Raw genomic sequence first — 17,927 nt, 5'->3', positions numbered from 1 at the left:
GTTCGTCGTAAAGCAATAACCAAAAAATACGAGATGAAGTGTGTGTGAAGAGGTGTCGCAGTTAGTCTGTGTTTTACCTATTTACCTCAGAAAACGGCCAATGGACTGGTTTTGAAGTACTGTAGCATCAGGGATGTTGTCGCCCAGCTGGAGACCTCAGCCAATGTCGCAGCTAGGAAGAAGCAAATTGCAGCATTCAATCAGGTGCAAACGTCATTTTATTATTTCACTTTGAAACATGATTAAGATATAGAATTTATTAAAACATATCTAGGCGAGAGTTAACGCAATTTGGATTTCCGTACATAGCAATCTTTAGCCCATACTTTAGTCATCATGACACTGGCTACTACAAGGCAGACTTACGAACTTTTGCACTGACAGCGCTCTATTTGTCTGTCAAAATTTCCAAAGATGAAAATGATGGTCAATTCGGTCACTCGATGTACAACTACATTTGGTATTGAGTTCATTAGTATTAAGTCCATAGAATCTTCCAAGCACTTGCATGCTCAAACAACAGGAGCTTTTTCCACACTGTACCTTGTACAAATCAACATTACCGCTAAATCTTTTGGAAGTCTATGTTAAGATTTAGGAGTACACTAACCTTATTGCTAGGAACGTTTTGCCCAAAAGGATCAAGACCTAAAACAGAACATTTCTTTCTGAGGTTGTTAGATCAACAAAATTTATGTGCTATAAGTTCATAAAAATCATGTGCTTTAAAAACGACAATGCCTTTAATATCAGAGAATACGATAAACAAATGTACAATTTGCAAAAAGAAATGTAAATGAAATTAGAGTTCTGAGCTATTGCTCTACCCGTATAGGCCAACAGATGGAAGAAGAAAGGCATTGAGGTGATGCCAATGCGCTGGAACATGGACTACGGGAGAGACATATTCAACGTCTTCGTCACCATCTACCATGGCGACGGATCCGTGGCACTCTCTGTCGGTGGTGTAGAATGTGGACAGGGATTAAACATAAAGGTTGTTCAATTAAGAAGGAAAATGTTTCCTCCTCCTCCTCTCCCTTCTCCTCCTCCTCTCCCTGCTCCTCCTCCTCTTCCTGCTCCTCCTCCTCCTCCTCTCCCTGCTCCTCATCTTCCTGCTCCTCCTCCTCCTCCTCTCCCTGCTCCTCCTCCTCTTCCTGCTCCTCCTCCTCCTCTCCCTGCTCCTCATCTTCCTGCTCCTCCTCCTCCTCCTCTCCCTGCTCCTCCTCCTCTTCCTGCTCCTCCTCCTCCTCTCCCTGCTCCTCCTCATCTTCCTGCTCCTCCTCCTCCTCCTCTCCCTGCTCCTCCTCATCTTCCTGCTCCTCCTCCTCCTCCTCTCCCTGTTCCTCCTCATCTTCCTGCTCCTCCTCCTCTCCCTGCTCCTCCTCATCTTCCTGCTGCTCCTCCTCCTCCTCCTCATCTTCCTGCTCCTCCTCCTCCTGCTCCTCCTCCTCTTCCTCTTCCTGCTCCTCCTCCTCTTCCTTTTCCTCTTCCTTCTCCTCTTCCTGCTCCTCCTCCCCGTCTCCTCCTCCTTCCCCTCCTCCTCCTCTTCCTGCTCCTCCTCCCCTTCTCCTCCTCTTCCTCCTGCCCCTCCTCCCCTTCTCCTCCTCTTCCTCCTGCTCCTCCTTCCCCTCCCTCTCCTCCTCCTCTTCGTGCTCCTCCTCCTACTTTCTCCTCTTCTTCTTCCTCTCCTCCTACTTCCTCTTCCTCTTCCTTCTCTTCCTGCTCCTCTTCCTACTTCCTCCTCCTCCTCACCATCGTTTCATCCATTAAGATTGATTGCACTTCATAAGTGCAAAACAAAACTAGTGTTACGCATGCGCTGCGGTGCCCGGAGAATTCCTGTAGAACTGAAAGCAGGTGTAATATGTACAAACAACTCAATGATGGTTGAGCAGTTTCTTCCTACAGCAAAAGAAAATATTGAAATATTCGATATATTGTTGATCATAGCAAAATATCTCGTGTACGTGGAGTATAGAGGGCATGGAAATATCGTCTTAATAATCGTCATTGTGATAATATTCACATCAAATGAAACTGTTGGTCACGGATGAGTATTTTTTAGTATTAAACATCATCATAACATGTTTTCTTTTGCAGATGATGCAAGTATGCGCCTTTGAGCTGGGTATTCCCATAGACACGATCAAGGTCAAAGCAACGACCACCTTCACAAACTCCGATTCGATCTTCACTGCAGGCAGTCGCACGTCCGATGTTAACGCACTGGTAGGCATCAGATGAATCTCCATTATACAAGTCAGCCTAATGTATTTACTACCTTCCTCGGTTGGCTTTTTAGTCAATCAGGTGTCTACGCTGGGAAGTTGAGCGTAGCAATTACAACTCACTTTCACTTTTTAAATTATCTTACCGATTAAACTTGGCATCACAAACCATGCAGAGGTTCACTGAAAGAGGTAGAAAGAGTTCTCGCATACATTACTTTTGGATATGTCAGTTTGTCTGTATGATTTCCCCCAAATCTCCAAATCTGAGCCGCACTGCGAACATACCTTCGCAGATGAGACATCTATCTTAGTTGACACAGGCAGGCTCGGTTATAACGACAGCTTGGCTGATTGGCTACTATGAGAATGCTGAGCCAGCAAATGTGAGGTAATAATAGATACCCATAGATACCCATCCAGGGTATAGTGGAAACGTATGGAGATACGCTGGAGATATCCAGGATGGCTGGAAGGTTGACCAGCAAAGAAAACATTCTCCTTCCATAAATTACCAGTCAGTTTTCGTTTTAGTTAGAGTTGATACTTCATATATTTCTTTAAAACTGTAAACAAGTAAAAAAAAAATTAAAAAAATAGAGACGATGTGTCTGGTTGTTCATGCAGTCAGGATACCCTCACGTTTTCGGAAACCACTCGTAATATCACGATCTGGCACTATTTGGAAGCCGCGGTGCCTGAGAGGATATGATGGCTGACTCTGGGTGCTGGCGATTAGGTGCCGGACTGAGTGTATGGGTCTGAATACCGGATAGGACTCAAGTAAAAGTACTTAAATCTGTACTTTGCTCAAAAAAGTGCAATTCCAAATATAACATGCGTCACAGTTGACCATTGTCTATTGGCATTTTGTAGTCATATTTGACTTTCAGTGCTGATTCGGAATCGTATAATGCACTTGAACTAAATTTTAAAATGAGTCATGAAACGTTTTTTTAAAAGGAAAGATATAAATGCAATTGTTTTGTTAAAGGGAGTCATACAGTGCTGTCAAAAACTGAAGGCCCGGATGGACCCGGTCAGGGCCAAGATGTCGAACCCAACCTGGCAACAGCTGGTTGCTCAGTGCTACGCCCAGGGAGTGGACTTGTCAGCTAGAAGCTCGTAAGCAGTGTGTGAAATAGCTACTGGCCTGCTAGCCCGTTAGTCCAGTCGGGCCAGTAAATCTCCACAGCCACGGGCCCGATAGGCTGGTGAATTTTGAAGTCGTCATTTTGTAAATATATCACTCTCTTAGCCATGTTAAGCTATAGGCGCGTATGCAGTGTGTCAAATGGCTAGTGGTCCGCTAGCCTGTGGATAGTAAATATCCAGTCGGGCAAGTAAATTTCCCCAGTCACCGATCCGACTGGCTGGTGAATTTTGAAGGGGCCATTTTGCAAACATACCACTCTTTCAGCCTGGCTAAGTTATTATACACTTTTAAATCAAGCAAAATTGCTCATCATTAGCAGCTTAGTGATGAAACCCGTGTCTACATTCACAGTGGTGTAAAATATTTTGTGAACTAGCATTTAGGCATAGCTAGTCTGACTTGCTATCAAAATATGGAAACTATTTCGCGCACTGCCCGTATGTATGGACAGTAATGATTCTTCAAGAACACAGTGCGTAGACGGTCTGTTCTAGTGGCCAAAGTGTCTGGATCCCAACACCACTGTGCCTGGGAAGCTGTTCGTGACGAAGCGACTGGCAAAAAATTAAAATGAATCCATCCGCATGCTTCGTAGTTTCAGAGCAGGATGTGGCGTTGAGTCGACAAGGTCAAGGCTGAACCACAGACACGCTGTTGTGCAACAAAAGAATGTGCGAACGAAATTTATAGGAAGACTGGTATTTTTCTGTTTGTTGCACAGCCTTGTTCGCGCTACAGTTTGCGTTGCTCGCATATAGGAAGACTAGTCATATTCTCTTTGTTACGCAACCCTATTTCCGCTACAGTTTGCCTTCGGTTGGACACACATATCAGTAGGCTTGAATGACACCTGCAAAAGATACCAGTGCATATTTTGGCATTGAGGACACATATACAATATTTACTGGGGACTATTTTGCCTGAAAGGTTCCAATTCTGAATATGGTTTGACTCGTGATATGTACATCTCACTGGTATCGGGATTTGAATCCCAAACCTAAATTCAATGAGAAAAGACTATAACCAATACGCCTTCTTGTTGACCATTGCACTATCCGGTAGATCCAATTATTTCAATATGCTTTACATCGCTGTCGTCATTTTCAGAACATACCCAACAGGAGATTTCAGTAACTACAATATTTACGCTGCCACATGCATTGAAGTTGAGGTGGACATTTTGACCGGGGAGAACCAGATCAACAGAGTGGACCTACTGTATGACTGTGGAGAAAGGTATGACCAACAAAGTCGACCTATTGTATGACTGTGGAGAGAGATAGGCCCAGCTGAGTGGACCTATTGTATGAGTGTGGAGAGAGAGATAGGACCAGCAGAGCGGACCTATTGTATGACTGTGGAGAGAGATAGGACCAGCAGAGTGGACCTGTTGTATGACTGTGGAGAAAGGTAAGACCAACAAAGTCGGCCTATTGTACGACTGTGGAGAGAGATAGGCCCAGCAGAGTGGACCTATTGTATGACTGTGAAGAGGAGAGACCAACAAAGTGGGCATCCTGTGTGAGTGGAGAGAGGTACGACCAACAGAGTGGACACCTTGTATGACTGGAGAGAGGTAATACCAACAGAGTGGACCAACTGTATGAGTAGAGAGAGGTAATACCAGCAGAGTGGACCAACTGTATGACTGGAGAGAGGTAATGCCAACAGAATGGACCAACTGTATGACTGGAGAGAGGTAGTATCAACAGAGTGGACACCCTGTATGAGTGGAGAGAGGTAATACCAACAGAGTGGACACCTTGTATGACTGGAGAGAGGTAATACCAACAGAGTGGACACCCTGTATGACTGGAGAGAGGTAATACCAACAGAGTGGACCAATTGTATGACTGGAGAGAGGTAATACCAGCAGAGTGGACCAACTGTATGATTGGAGAGAAGTAATACCAACAGAGTGGACACCTTGTATGACTGGTGAGAGGTAATGCTTAAATTCTTGTTTAATACGGCACTCAGCAATGTTCCAGTCATATGCTGGCTGACTGTAAATAATCGAATCTGGACCAAACAATCAACAGCATGCGGATCGATCTACGCAACTGAAATACGATGACATGTGTCAACAAGTCAGTGAGCCTGTCCACCCGATTCCTTTTACGACATGTAAGGGTTACTGAAGATCAATTCTAACCCGAGTCACGGGTCCCGAGAGATACGACGAAATACGACGGAAGTATTTTTTGAGGTTGTGGTCATTGCAAAAGACCAGTGTGTCATTTGCTGACCACAGAGAAGGACATTTTTGTTTGGTGTTCTCTTGAGAGATGTCCATCTATGACCTAGAGCCATGTTTTGTACCAGATGAATAGCGCATTTCTGAAAATAATACCTGTTTTGGGTTGTGTTTTCAGTGTTAACCCAGATGTTGACTTGGGCCAAACTGGTTTTGTATCAGATAAATACCCCATTTCTAAATATGTATGTTTACCTGTTTGGGGTTGTGTTTTCAGTGTTAACCCAGATGTTGACATCGGCCAACTTGAAGGGGGATTTGTGATGGGCTTGGGCTACTGGCTGACCGAACAGATGCTATATGACCCCAAGACTGGTAGCGCCTTGACTGATGGAACTTGGGTGAGTGACAAGACAGAAAACATAGAAAGCTGCGGTAACCTATGTAGTATACCCCTTAAAAGGTAGGGGATATTGAGTGAGTGAGTGAGTTAAAATTTAACGTCACATCGACACTATATCAGCCATATCGTGACTAAAACACGTAATTCACAATGAATGCATATAAATCATAAAAGAGGCTGTCATCGAAAGCCGACTGGAATATCACAGTATCAAGAAATAAAGCTAGCACCTGTCACTAAAATTTGATTTTAAATTAGAACAATACTGTATAAAAATGAGCTATAGATCGCCAAGAAGTGAAAGCGGATTACCATACCAAGGACTGTAGGGGACATTGGATTACATGACTGATAAAATGCAAGTGATGAAGCGAAGGAGGAAAGGGCTGATGAAGATAAATTAAGGGGAAATGTAACAATTTATTCCATTCTTTAGAAATATTTCATCAGTGGATATATATTACATGTTCTCATATGCACTGACATAGGTTAGTGGCATGCTCGCAAAATGGAATATCCCCTGCCTTTTTTCAATGGTATATATAGAATATATATCAACAGAAGGTCACCTTTGTGCCAAGGGTTCCGATATGTCTTTAATTTTTCCACCAAGTGCTCAGGGCCTCTTTTCACAAAGCACTAAGGTGATCGTAAGGTACTAAAGTGACCTTAGTGCAGTATTAAAGAATGGGAGTTAAGGTTAACCTTAGTAAAGGTTGCTTCGTGAAAAGAGCCCCTGGTCACAAAGTATATTGTGGGTAAACAATGAAAATTATGTGAACACGAGACTTTTAGCCAGGGTGCTTTAGTTTATCAATAATTTTAGTTTATACATTTTATTAAAATTTTAAACATTTCATTTAATTTGCAAAAAGTACTCAATATCCGAACTTATTATGATCATGTGACTAATAGATTAAACAGTGTAAGATGTTGTTCATTCATGATAAAAAGTTTGGTACTGACTTAGATTTAAGCCATAATTTATCGCCAATAAATATATCGTTAAGAGAGTGAAATATTGAATGTTCAAACCTCCGAACTGAAGACCATATTGCCATTTCTTGCATATTTGATGTCAGGAATTAATACAACGGTAGGATAGGAGAACAGCTGCATAACGATGTATGTCAGCTTCAGAACTCTTTTTATTACGGAAATATAAATTATGCATCCATGGCGGTATTCGAAAACCGGTATGACCAAAGCGACATGCCATTTGCTAGGACTTGAAAAATATATACTCCACTTGAATTGAACAGTATTAGACCAGTAACCATAAAACGGTAGAGGTACAATTTGTGAAGGGCAGTGAAAATCACTCTTGTTCTGTCTGGCCAGGAATACAAACCTCCAATGGGCAAGGACATTCCTATCGACTTCCGCATCCAGCTCCTGAAAAATGCACCAAACCCACGTGGGGTTCTGAGAGCCAAAGGTAACAACAGTACTCCCCTTGGTAACCCGTACATATCAACACATGATAGTACGTCCAGTGCTAATGCGCCTTAAACTGTTGTCACAAATACAAGGGAGATAACTCTCATTTGCTTTAATTCGTCCTGGGGCTGTTGCTTTTGTCGATTGAACTGTAACTGTCAATTGTCATGTATAGCATGTCTGATTAGAAGATATATATCACTAATATGTTAAATTGCTGGGCTCAGAACCTCTTTTACACAAAGGAAACATGTTTATTATGTTAATAGCGTCATAATTTAGCGTGTCATCAGTTTTATTAACTTACCCGTCATGATCATGGTTAGATTCGGTATTCCGCAACACATGCTTGCGAAAGAATCCCAAAAGGATCTTGTTGTCAGACATCCTGGCTTGGTTGACCACATGTCAATGTATCTCAGTGGCTCATAATGTCAATCACCGGATTGGCTGGCTAAGAGTGGAATGTGTGCAAATCTCGGGCGTTAAAAGGCAAACAATAAACTTCATAAATATATGTTATGTGTATTGAGAATGGTATCTTACCTTTTGTTGTTACAGACACAAAGGTTACAACAGAAGTTACTACATCATGTTCTATGAATCTGTATTAATCATATTTGAATGACATTTTTTGTGTTTCAGCTGTAGGAGAGCCGCCCGTATGTATGGCCGCATCGGCATTGTTTGCAGTGAAACACGCCATAGAAGCTGCCAGAAAGGAACTATCACAGGAGTCCTTCTTCCGTCTTGGTATGATCATTGTTTAGATACTGGTGTTGATAAAACAAGTCAACATGGCTTTTGGAACGAGCGAGCGAGTTTAGTTTAACACCACAATCAGCAATCTTCCAGCTATGTGGCGGCGGTGTGTAAATAATCGAGTCTGGACCAGACAATCCAGTTATCAACAGCTGGAGCATGAATCTGCTCAAGTGGGAACCGATGACGTGTCAACCAAGTCAGCGAGCCTGTCCACCCGATCCCGTTAGTCGCCTATTACGACAAGCAAATTCGCCTTTTATGGCAAGCATGGGTTGCGGAAGGCCTATTCTACCCCAGGGTCTATAAAAATTATAACAACGACATCTGCTTTATCAATAACTGAAAGCGGCTACACCCATCTAAGATACATTTTCTTTTCATCTCAATATTTGCTTGAAATTGTATAAATACGGGCGAATGATGACAAGAGCATATCAGTGTCATTTCGCGAGGGACGGAGCACAGAAGCATCACCATACCGAGAAACACATATGGAAAGTTACGGCAACATTTTGGAAAGTTAAAAGAACATGCATACACTGCACATCTCTTTTAATATCATAAATGACACTATCCATTAAATGAAAGTAAATATATTTCCATCTCTTGTAGACGGCCCAGCAACAGTGGAAGTGGTTCAGACAGCCTGTCAGCTTGACAGCTCTCAGCTGGTGTACGGAACATAGGTCACCACGACTCATTCTGACATATTGTTGCGGAGAAATCAGAACTGGAGATTACGTGAGTGAGTGAGTTTAGTTTTATGCCGCACTCAGCAATATTCCAGCTATATGGCGGCGGTTGCTGAAGGCCTATTCTACCCCGGATCTTCACGGGTTACTGGAGCTTAAGGAGCTATGTTAAATTCACACTTGTCGCAAACAATCTTCCTACTGATTTCCCTCAGTGAATGACACTATATATTGTTATATATGTAATTTTCTGTGACAGCCAATTCTTCATAGTTCATCGATCAGAACGAGAAAAAATATTTTGAAAAAAAATAATGACGAAGAATTAACAATCACAAAACATATAACCTTTACATATAGTGTCTATTATTAATATTTAACCTTTTAAACTACTGCCAATGCTGTTATTTGTATTGTTTCTTCATTAAATGCGTAAATATTCAACATATAAAACGTATTGATCATGAATGATCGGTGAATGGGTTTTGATTACGTCACTTTTAACGAAATTCAAGCAAAATCATAAATTCAATAAATGGGATTCACATTATACCCATGTTGGAATCGAACCCAGCTAGGTCTTCGTTGCGTCGAGCTAGCACCCTTATCACTTTGCTTCCCCAATTCCATACCATCCTAAAGAGAATCTTGTGATTGATATTGTGAGCAAAGTTACATTGCCTCTGGGTACAACTGTACGTTTATCAAGAAGCTTGAACATTCAATAAATGGGGCTTCCTGTAACTACCAACATTCGTTACCAAGGACATTATCTAAGACATTTCAAACGGTGAACAAGTACGAAAACGATATTGCTTCAAACTCTTATGTACATTTTAAGCCATAAAGGATATTTCATGTAACTTGTAAAATATGATTTATCTTTGATTGACAGACGTGAAAAATGTGATATTTGACATTTTCACGAGTGAGGTGTGTACGGGCTAGTATGTGATATGTCATGTGATTAGTGAAATCAGAGGCCATTGTCTCTGGTGAAATATGATTCATGCCATTGACTGACGTAAAAAATGACGTTTTTCGCGTCAGGAGGACACTATAGTATTTTATTTACTGTTAGCTTGCAATTTTTCTTAAACACAATTGAATGGTGTATATCCGAGAAATGTAAATTTTACAAATTGTAAGCTTGTGACTGTTTACTTCTTTGACAAAGACTTGGTTGGAAAGTAAAATAAAAACTGAGACATTATATATGTATCTTTTGTTCATTGTCATTGTTCTATTGTGGTCAGTATTTCCAGTAGCATCCATCAAATGACCTCATTGATCACTTATTGATCACACTGAAACTCGGGGCATGAATACAACAGAACCACAAACTAACATTACGGACGAGAGAAAAGAGAGATTAGGAGTGAGTGAGTTTAGTTTTACGCCGCTTTTAACAATAATCCTGCAATATCACGGCAGGGGACACTAGATATAGGCTTAACAAATCGTTACCACGTGGATCGTCAGCGTGACGAGCTAACGCTTTAACCACTAGGCTACCCCGCGACCCCAGGAAAATTAGGAAAATATTTAACAATAAACATATACAGGTATTGAACGCTGCAAATCGAGTGAAATAAAGTTACTTGAAGATAAAATGCCAGTTTTGAACGCTGTCAGCAGGTAACTCAAGTGTTTTAACACAGGTGAAGTTTTCTTCGTAGGAGGTTTGACATGTGATGCCCAGGGCTCCATTTCACAAAGCTCTTGTAAGCCTCAGATCTTGTAAGTATTCTGGTAGCATTCGTCTCCAATACTATAACATTGGCTTACGAGAGCTTTGTGAAATGGGGCCCAGGTGTGCTTTTGGTAAAATGCATAAGTTAGCATTACCATTTATTTTTGGGGGGTAGAATGTAGTTCTCTCTGTAGTGAAATGCCACTTAAGTACCAGTATTTAATGAAATGATTTGCTGTTGACCAGCCAGGAAAATGTGCCATGGTTCCACTGTCTGCTTTCTAATGTCGGTTTAAACATCACATATCTGCCATCAGAAATTCATTACTCTGCAACTACATTATGTGCTCCAATTTGTTACCTCTCTGGACCAGACAATCCAGTGATCAACAACATGACTATCGATCTGCGCAACTGGGAACCGATGGCTTGAGTCAACCAAGTCAGCCAGCCTCACCACCCGATCCTGTTAGTTGCCTCTTACGACAAGCTGAGTCGCCTTTTGTGGCAAGCATCAGTACAGAGGAGTAACCTCTTTTAAAGGCCGAGAATAATGTATCATGATTTCATCTCGTTTCGTGAAATAAACTCATATTGATAAACTTGTGTTTTCTTCTTTTTTTTGAGTGTTTGTTTTGGCATCAGGTTGTTTTTAACAGTCGAAACTTTATTAATTAAACTTTACCGTACCAGTGCCGGCCAAACTCTAAAGGGAAACTGTTACGGCTGTGTACTGGTCCAGTTCAACGCCGATGTGCAAAATAGTACAAAACCACAAAAGGACATTTTACATAGTACCAGGGTAGACACCTATATGTCTTTCTAATAGTGTTTCTAAGCGATACACGCCCCAGTTCCAGTATGTCATAATGGGACCGATTCTCTAACGCTACGTGGCCAGTATTGGCCCAGTTACTAGTACCGTGACATTAGCTGGGGAGCTGACAGATATAAAAGACTCATGGTGGTGGTCATTTTTCATACTTATAAGACAATAATGCTGTAGTGTGGCCATGGCAGTCAGGCTCATGATCAGCTCAGGCACTAGTCTATCTCACAGTCCCTGAGCCAGGTTATTTCGCCTACTGCCAAACTTTCTCTGCAGCGCTAAAGCCTTAAATAAAGCAAGTCTAGATTCCCTCAGGTTCATGTCTCCTTGGGGCTCCTTTTCAATTAAAATGGGTTTGTTTGTTACTATATAAAGTATATATATTCAGAGACTAAGCCTTACTCAGGTCTCATGCCTCAGCAAAGACAACGAATTCAAACCCATGAACTTCCCAGACAGTTGTGATTCAAGGCTCCCCAACACACCCAACATGTCAGAAGGGCTGAGCATCTGGAAATGAGCAGGTATGGTCAAACGTAGAAAGATAACCATGAGCACCTCGATTTGAAACCAAACTGATATGACTGAACTAAGAGTATGAAAAATACAACAAACATCACAGTTTCTTCACACTTTTATCAACATTTCGAACATAATAATGTGTTCAACTCATCTGATGATGTCGATGTGATCAGTGATGAAAGACAATGTATAGATTGTGAATCTCAACATCATACAATGGAAAAACAACAACGCATGATACAATCACCTTGAAAAATAAGCAAATAAATAAATATATTACTATTATTGCAAAATCCCTCACAAAATATGGAATTTCTGAGATAACATTTAAAAAATGTCAAGAATATTTTCACAACTACATCCCTGCTGCAGGTTTGTGAGATAAAGATACATGTCGTTCAATCCTGGATTATTTCTTTTGACTTGTTGATACTATTTACATCAACAGACATGGAATTGTATATGTGAACATTACACAAACCAATAAACCCAGTATTCTGAAAACAAAACGTAATGAAATTGGATGTTAAAATAAATACTGGAATGTTATGACACTGCAATGATAAAGTCACACAGATAATGCTTTCACATACTTGTCTGTCCATCTTCATCACCAAGTTTTACTGTAAATCGAGTAATGCAATAAACAAGCATTTCAACAGTGCATGATACTAGCATAAACAGCTTCACTGGGATGTACTTCCACACAGATTACATAAAAAAAACAAGTTAGAACTGAGTAAAACACACCTGACGTGTTTCTGTCAATGTCAGTATTCAACCAGTGTTCACTGCATCTGTTGTAACAAAGTAGAAAGTTTGTTTGCAGAATCCCACAGTTATTATTCTTATATATTTTTTGTTAAAACAGAATTGGGAGAAAATGTTATTCTGTCTGGTTGGATATTCGCAGCAAGCAAACACCTGTTCAATCATGTAAATTTAAAGATAAACATGACACATATCTTGTCCAGGATCCTGTTTCACAAAATGATCTCAGCACTAAAAGTGCCTTAAGCCTATGTCACTTCCAATAAGTTCCTCTTAGTACTAAGGTTGTTTTGTGAAATATGGCTATTTCTTCACAATGGTTAAATGCATGAATAGTCATAATATTGATAACATTTGGCAGATGGGCAAACAAAACAACATTCAACAATTTTGACTTAAAATTCTCTACATGCATATTCTTCAATCATCCTACAGTGGAAAAAATTGGCATGAAATATAGTCTTGTAACTGACACACAAGACAGCAACAACATAGCCTCAAATCTCAAACTTTTACACTAGAGTTAAACATTAATTGCTAAGAAATCTTAGGTAGTCTACCTGTAGATTAGATATCTTTAATTTATACATTCAAAACCTCATGTGAATGCATTTACATCCAATGATATGATGTAGCTGGTAACGGCAAAATTAAGATTAGACAAAAATACTTATATTTGTGAGGATTTAAACACAATGGAATAGGGCCACATATGTATGATGTTTATCAATGTTTATGATCCAATCCTAACCTGCCAATATACTCCACCTTTCCCAACACCACCAAACTTTCACAGAAACCTTCAAAATAAATACATTCACAGATGCTGTCTTTGCTGTGATTGTCTTAGAGATATGTTTTTAAGAAAACGTGGCATGAATAAGAACAAAGTTTGTTTTTGCATACAAAAAAATTCCTAGTAGTATTTCTTCCAGGTGAATCTCAAACAAGTAGGTACATTTGAGATCTTCTGTCCATACTAAAAATCAATCTCATTGCAGGACATTTTTTCATGTAAGTCAAATAGATAGCAAAGCTTTACATTTAATTAGTATCTTAGGTATTTTGGCAAAAATCATCAAAGAAATTATAGCAAAATTCATGTGTAAGTCCGAGCTTCTATTTAATGGTCACTACACAGCAGTAGGTACAAAGAACTTGATATACAGTAACAGTTTTAAGGGAGAAGTATTGCTAGCAGATCAATGGACGGTTTGAAAAAAAAGAAATACGTGATCTGTTATTAGGTATGAACAATTTGGTCAGGTGGATCATAGAATGCTTATAACTGAAAGCCAGGATCTCGAAATATTCCAAAATGTTGAGACAGATTCAAAACACAACATATATGCATCTACATGTGCATATTTCCTTTTACACTAAAACCATCATGAATGAAATAAGACATTTTGACATGAAGGAAGATAAAAATAATCATGATGAAAATGAAATCATATCACATGAGCAAAAAACAGTAAAACATTGATAATGAATAACATGGGGCATTAAGTCATTTGTAACAGTAGGAAAGACTTCATACAATGGTACAATTTGTGTCAAGTGCACAACTTCAAATACGTCTTGCTCTTGGCATATTCATAAAATCAGATTAAAGTATGGACGGAAAGATTGGTGTCGGTATTAACGTACGTATCAACACAAACCAAACCTGTAACAAAAGATAAAACATTTGAAAAATGCCAACAAATGATATGTTAATAATTTAATTTCCTCTCAAATGCAACTTCCAATAACCAAACTTGGTTTCAAACCAATTATTCATTGGCCCAATACAGAATAATATGTAATAATTTCTTGACAATATATTTTCAGTTTTACTTAAAAAGGTCGTCTTTCAAAATAAGTTTTTTATTCCATAGACTTATTCTGAGTTAGGTAGGCATGTGTGTGTGTTTGTTGCTAACGCCTCACTCAGTGAGTGAGTGTGTGAGTTTAGTTTTATACTGCACTCAGCAGTATTCCAGCTACATGGTGGTGGTCCGCAAATAATCGAGACAATCCAGTGATCAACAGCATGAGCATCAATCTATAAAATCTCTTAGTATGTGACGATGACCTGTAAATGATGCCTGGACTAGAAAATGCAGTCAACAATACCCTAAGCATCGATCTAAGCATCAGTGCATGATACGATGACATGCATGAAGCAAGTCAGTAAACCTGACCTCCTGATGCTGTGATAATCGGTTGGTGGATATGGTAGAATTCCATTTTTATTTGTCATAGATTAATCTGTTCATATAATAGATAAAATGAGAGGGTCATTATATGCAAACAATATAATGCTATTTATAAATATACAAACACTTTAGCTCACTTCTCAACGATACATAAAGAGAGACAGTTTTCATTGGTTGTTATCTTAAACATTAATAGCTTATATCATGATATTACCAATTGAAGATGGTAATAGCAATTGCTTTTAGCAATATTCAAGCAATGCTACATTAGGCGACACCAGAAATGAGCTTCACACCCATATGAGGAATCAAACTCGGGTCTTCAGCGTGGTGAGTGAACGCTTTAATTATTAGGCTACCCCACCTCAGAATATTTGTATTTATGCAGTGATGGGAAAGTCTCTGCAACATTGCCAAATAATTTATTATTTATGTGTTCAACATGGACAAGCGTTTGTGAAATGAAAGTTGTTCATTACAATAGAGGTAATTATAGGCAAGATGTAAGAATCTTCATTAAAACAATGCCTCCATTGTAATGAAGTGGCTTTTCCACAAGATTTGGTTTTAATAAAGCACTCAGCCGTATACCAGCTATATGGCGGCAGTCTGTACCGGGTATATACATGTGTGTGCATGCATGTGTGTGCATACATGTGTGTGTGTGCATGTGTATGTGTTTGTGAGCGTGCGTGAGCAATAGTTTTTCCTTATTAGAAAGACATCTTGGAAATCAATTTCTATGATACAGACAAAACAAATTCATCATCCAAGTGAACAATGTATTTTATCCCAAAGTCAGCACATCCTGACTGCCAAGGGACATAACTCTGTACAGCACATTGCAGTGCATAAGTTACCCTATTCATTATGTTCTAAAATCTTGATAAAGAATGTACGAGATGTGATACATATCAATAATCATGCAATACCTCCATTACTGGGTCCTGGTTCACAAAGCTCTCATAAGCCTAAGATATTGTAACTTTTCTCAAAGCATTGACACCTCCTAAACTGTAATAGAGACTTAGAACAATCCTAATGCTATGACAGCTTTGTGAAAAAGGGCCCTGGAGCTGTTCTGTCTAACACAAGGACTAGACTGAAGGTTCCTATCACATACCGACATTGCATAGTCCACACTTAAAAGTGATCGCATAGTATCAATAGAATTCTGTAACAAATGACAGCTTAAAGCTCTCTGTGTGTGTAAACTCAGAGTAAAATGGACGGAGAAGTACTGATTTGGAATGTGCAAATCATTAACAACAAATATCACATAAATATGCTTTGATATAACAACCATTGAAGATTTCAGATCATTCTCCGCACAAAAATAAATACATGTGTTGGAATATCTTTGTTCAGTCATTAAGGTAACTCTGTTCCTTCAAACCAGCTTTATATTCACTGCAGTAAATGATTGTTTTTGTGAATCAAAATAGCTAAACTTTCCCTAAATCTGCAGTCTGTGGGCGAGTTGGGTTTTATGCCAGTTTTAGCAATATTCCACCAATATACACAGGACAGCCGAAATGGGCTTTACACATTGTACCCCTGTGGGGAATTGAACATGGGTCTGGCGTGATGGGCAAAGGCTCCAACCACTGGGCTACCTCTCCAACCTGGGACACTATAAGCTGTCATGAAGATGGTATTTAAAAAGTTACTTCCTTCCAAACCTACACGAAGGAGTCCATTAAGATGGTATATGCACAAATCAGGTTTGGCATGAGGTAACAATGCTTTGACAGTAATCCAGATATATGTGGTTGTGTCAGCTTAATATATGAGAAAAACACTTAGTGATGCATGTTGCAGATGTTGTACAGGTGCAATTCATGATGGCATGGTGTTGACAACTACAGCATATAATGAAGAGAAAATTTGTAACCATTAATACATTTCTGGCATGCATAAGGGGTGCAGTCCCCCAACCCACCCACCCATTCCATTACTGGGCCACCTGTGACTCAATACAGATCAAAAACAAATACCACTGCAGTGGAACCATTCTCTTCCCAGAGAGGTTATTCAAGTGATATCTTCCCACAAAGCCTCTGTTCTAATACTCCCCTTTCATGGTGTGTGTTCAGGATTTGTGACTGTGAATCAGATTTAGTTGTGCAATCAGTGACGTTGTCTCAACAGTGAACATTTGCAAAGACTCAGTTATTTCTGCATACATTGGGAAAGCTAGAACCTCTTAACTTGTGTGATATGCAGATATTTCTTCAAGACAGAACTCAGTCATATAACGGCAGATCAATGGCATCTCCAAAACCTTCGCTGACAGTGGACAAGCTAGCCATTAGCCATTAAATGTCTTGTGAGTGAGTGAGTTTAGTTTTATGCCGCTTTTAGCAATATTCCAGCAATATCACAGCAGGGGACACCAGAAAATGGGCTTCACACATTGTACCCATGTGGGGAATCGAACCTGGAGTTCTTTGGTGTGACAAGCGAACACTTTAACCACTAGGCTACCCCACCGCCCCTAAATATCTTGTGTTTTATATCAGTATAAATTATCAGCAGAGAAGGGATATTTGTAGCCCCACTTTCTATTACTAGTTTCTGATTTTTAATTAAACATGAAATACTGAGTCCATTCTTCGCACATTTATCAACATGGCGGCAGACATACTGAGTCTAAGTTGATGTAACACATGTTCTGATTGGATAGAAAGAGGGGAAATCATCTGTGCTGGGATTTCTTGCTGCCAGGGGATTTTACAATAATTGGGAATTATGGCTGTATTAGAACCGAGGTTAGTTAGGAAGATATAACTTGAGTAACCTCTGTGGGAAAAGAATGCAGTGAAACCCACAGGTGGTGTTAAAATAACAATGATCATCAATGAGCCTTGGATTCGAACCCAGTTTAAACTGATCCTGACACATGAACTATAGCACTTAGACCACTGAGCCACCTTCAGCCCAATGAACTTTTGAGACATCCACAGATATTGCAAAATCCTGAATTACCTTGGATTGTTTACTCGTGTATCCATTATCTCCAGTTTG

The 17,927-nt window shown here is 39.8% G+C and overlaps 1 protein-coding gene across 1 annotated transcript in view; it reads left to right on the top strand.

Moving 5' to 3' along the window:
• Positions 1-11,173, top strand: part of LOC137262154 (uncharacterized) — a 35,350-nt gene extending 24,177 nt beyond the window's left edge. The window contains exons 27-35 of the mRNA XM_067799935.1: positions 91-204; positions 836-997; positions 2,104-2,232; positions 3,226-3,356; positions 4,495-4,623; positions 5,862-5,985; positions 7,329-7,425; positions 8,073-8,180; positions 8,805-11,173. Coding sequence (XP_067656036.1) covers positions 91-204; positions 836-997; positions 2,104-2,232; positions 3,226-3,356; positions 4,495-4,623; positions 5,862-5,985; positions 7,329-7,425; positions 8,073-8,180; positions 8,805-8,878 — 1,068 coding nt within the window. The 3' untranslated portion in view covers positions 8,879-11,173. The remainder of the gene's footprint in view (positions 1-90; positions 205-835; positions 998-2,103; positions 2,233-3,225; positions 3,357-4,494; positions 4,624-5,861; positions 5,986-7,328; positions 7,426-8,072; positions 8,181-8,804) is intronic.
• The last annotated feature ends 6,754 nt before the right edge of the window (positions 11,174-17,927 follow it).

This window comes from Haliotis asinina, chromosome 14 (genome assembly GCF_037392515.1).
Source record: "Haliotis asinina isolate JCU_RB_2024 chromosome 14, JCU_Hal_asi_v2, whole genome shotgun sequence".
NCBI classification, from domain to species: Eukaryota; Metazoa; Mollusca; class Gastropoda; order Lepetellida; family Haliotidae; genus Haliotis; species Haliotis asinina.
The sequence above is the reverse complement of the archived record's forward strand: the minus strand, read 5'-3'. Positions and strand labels throughout refer to the sequence as shown.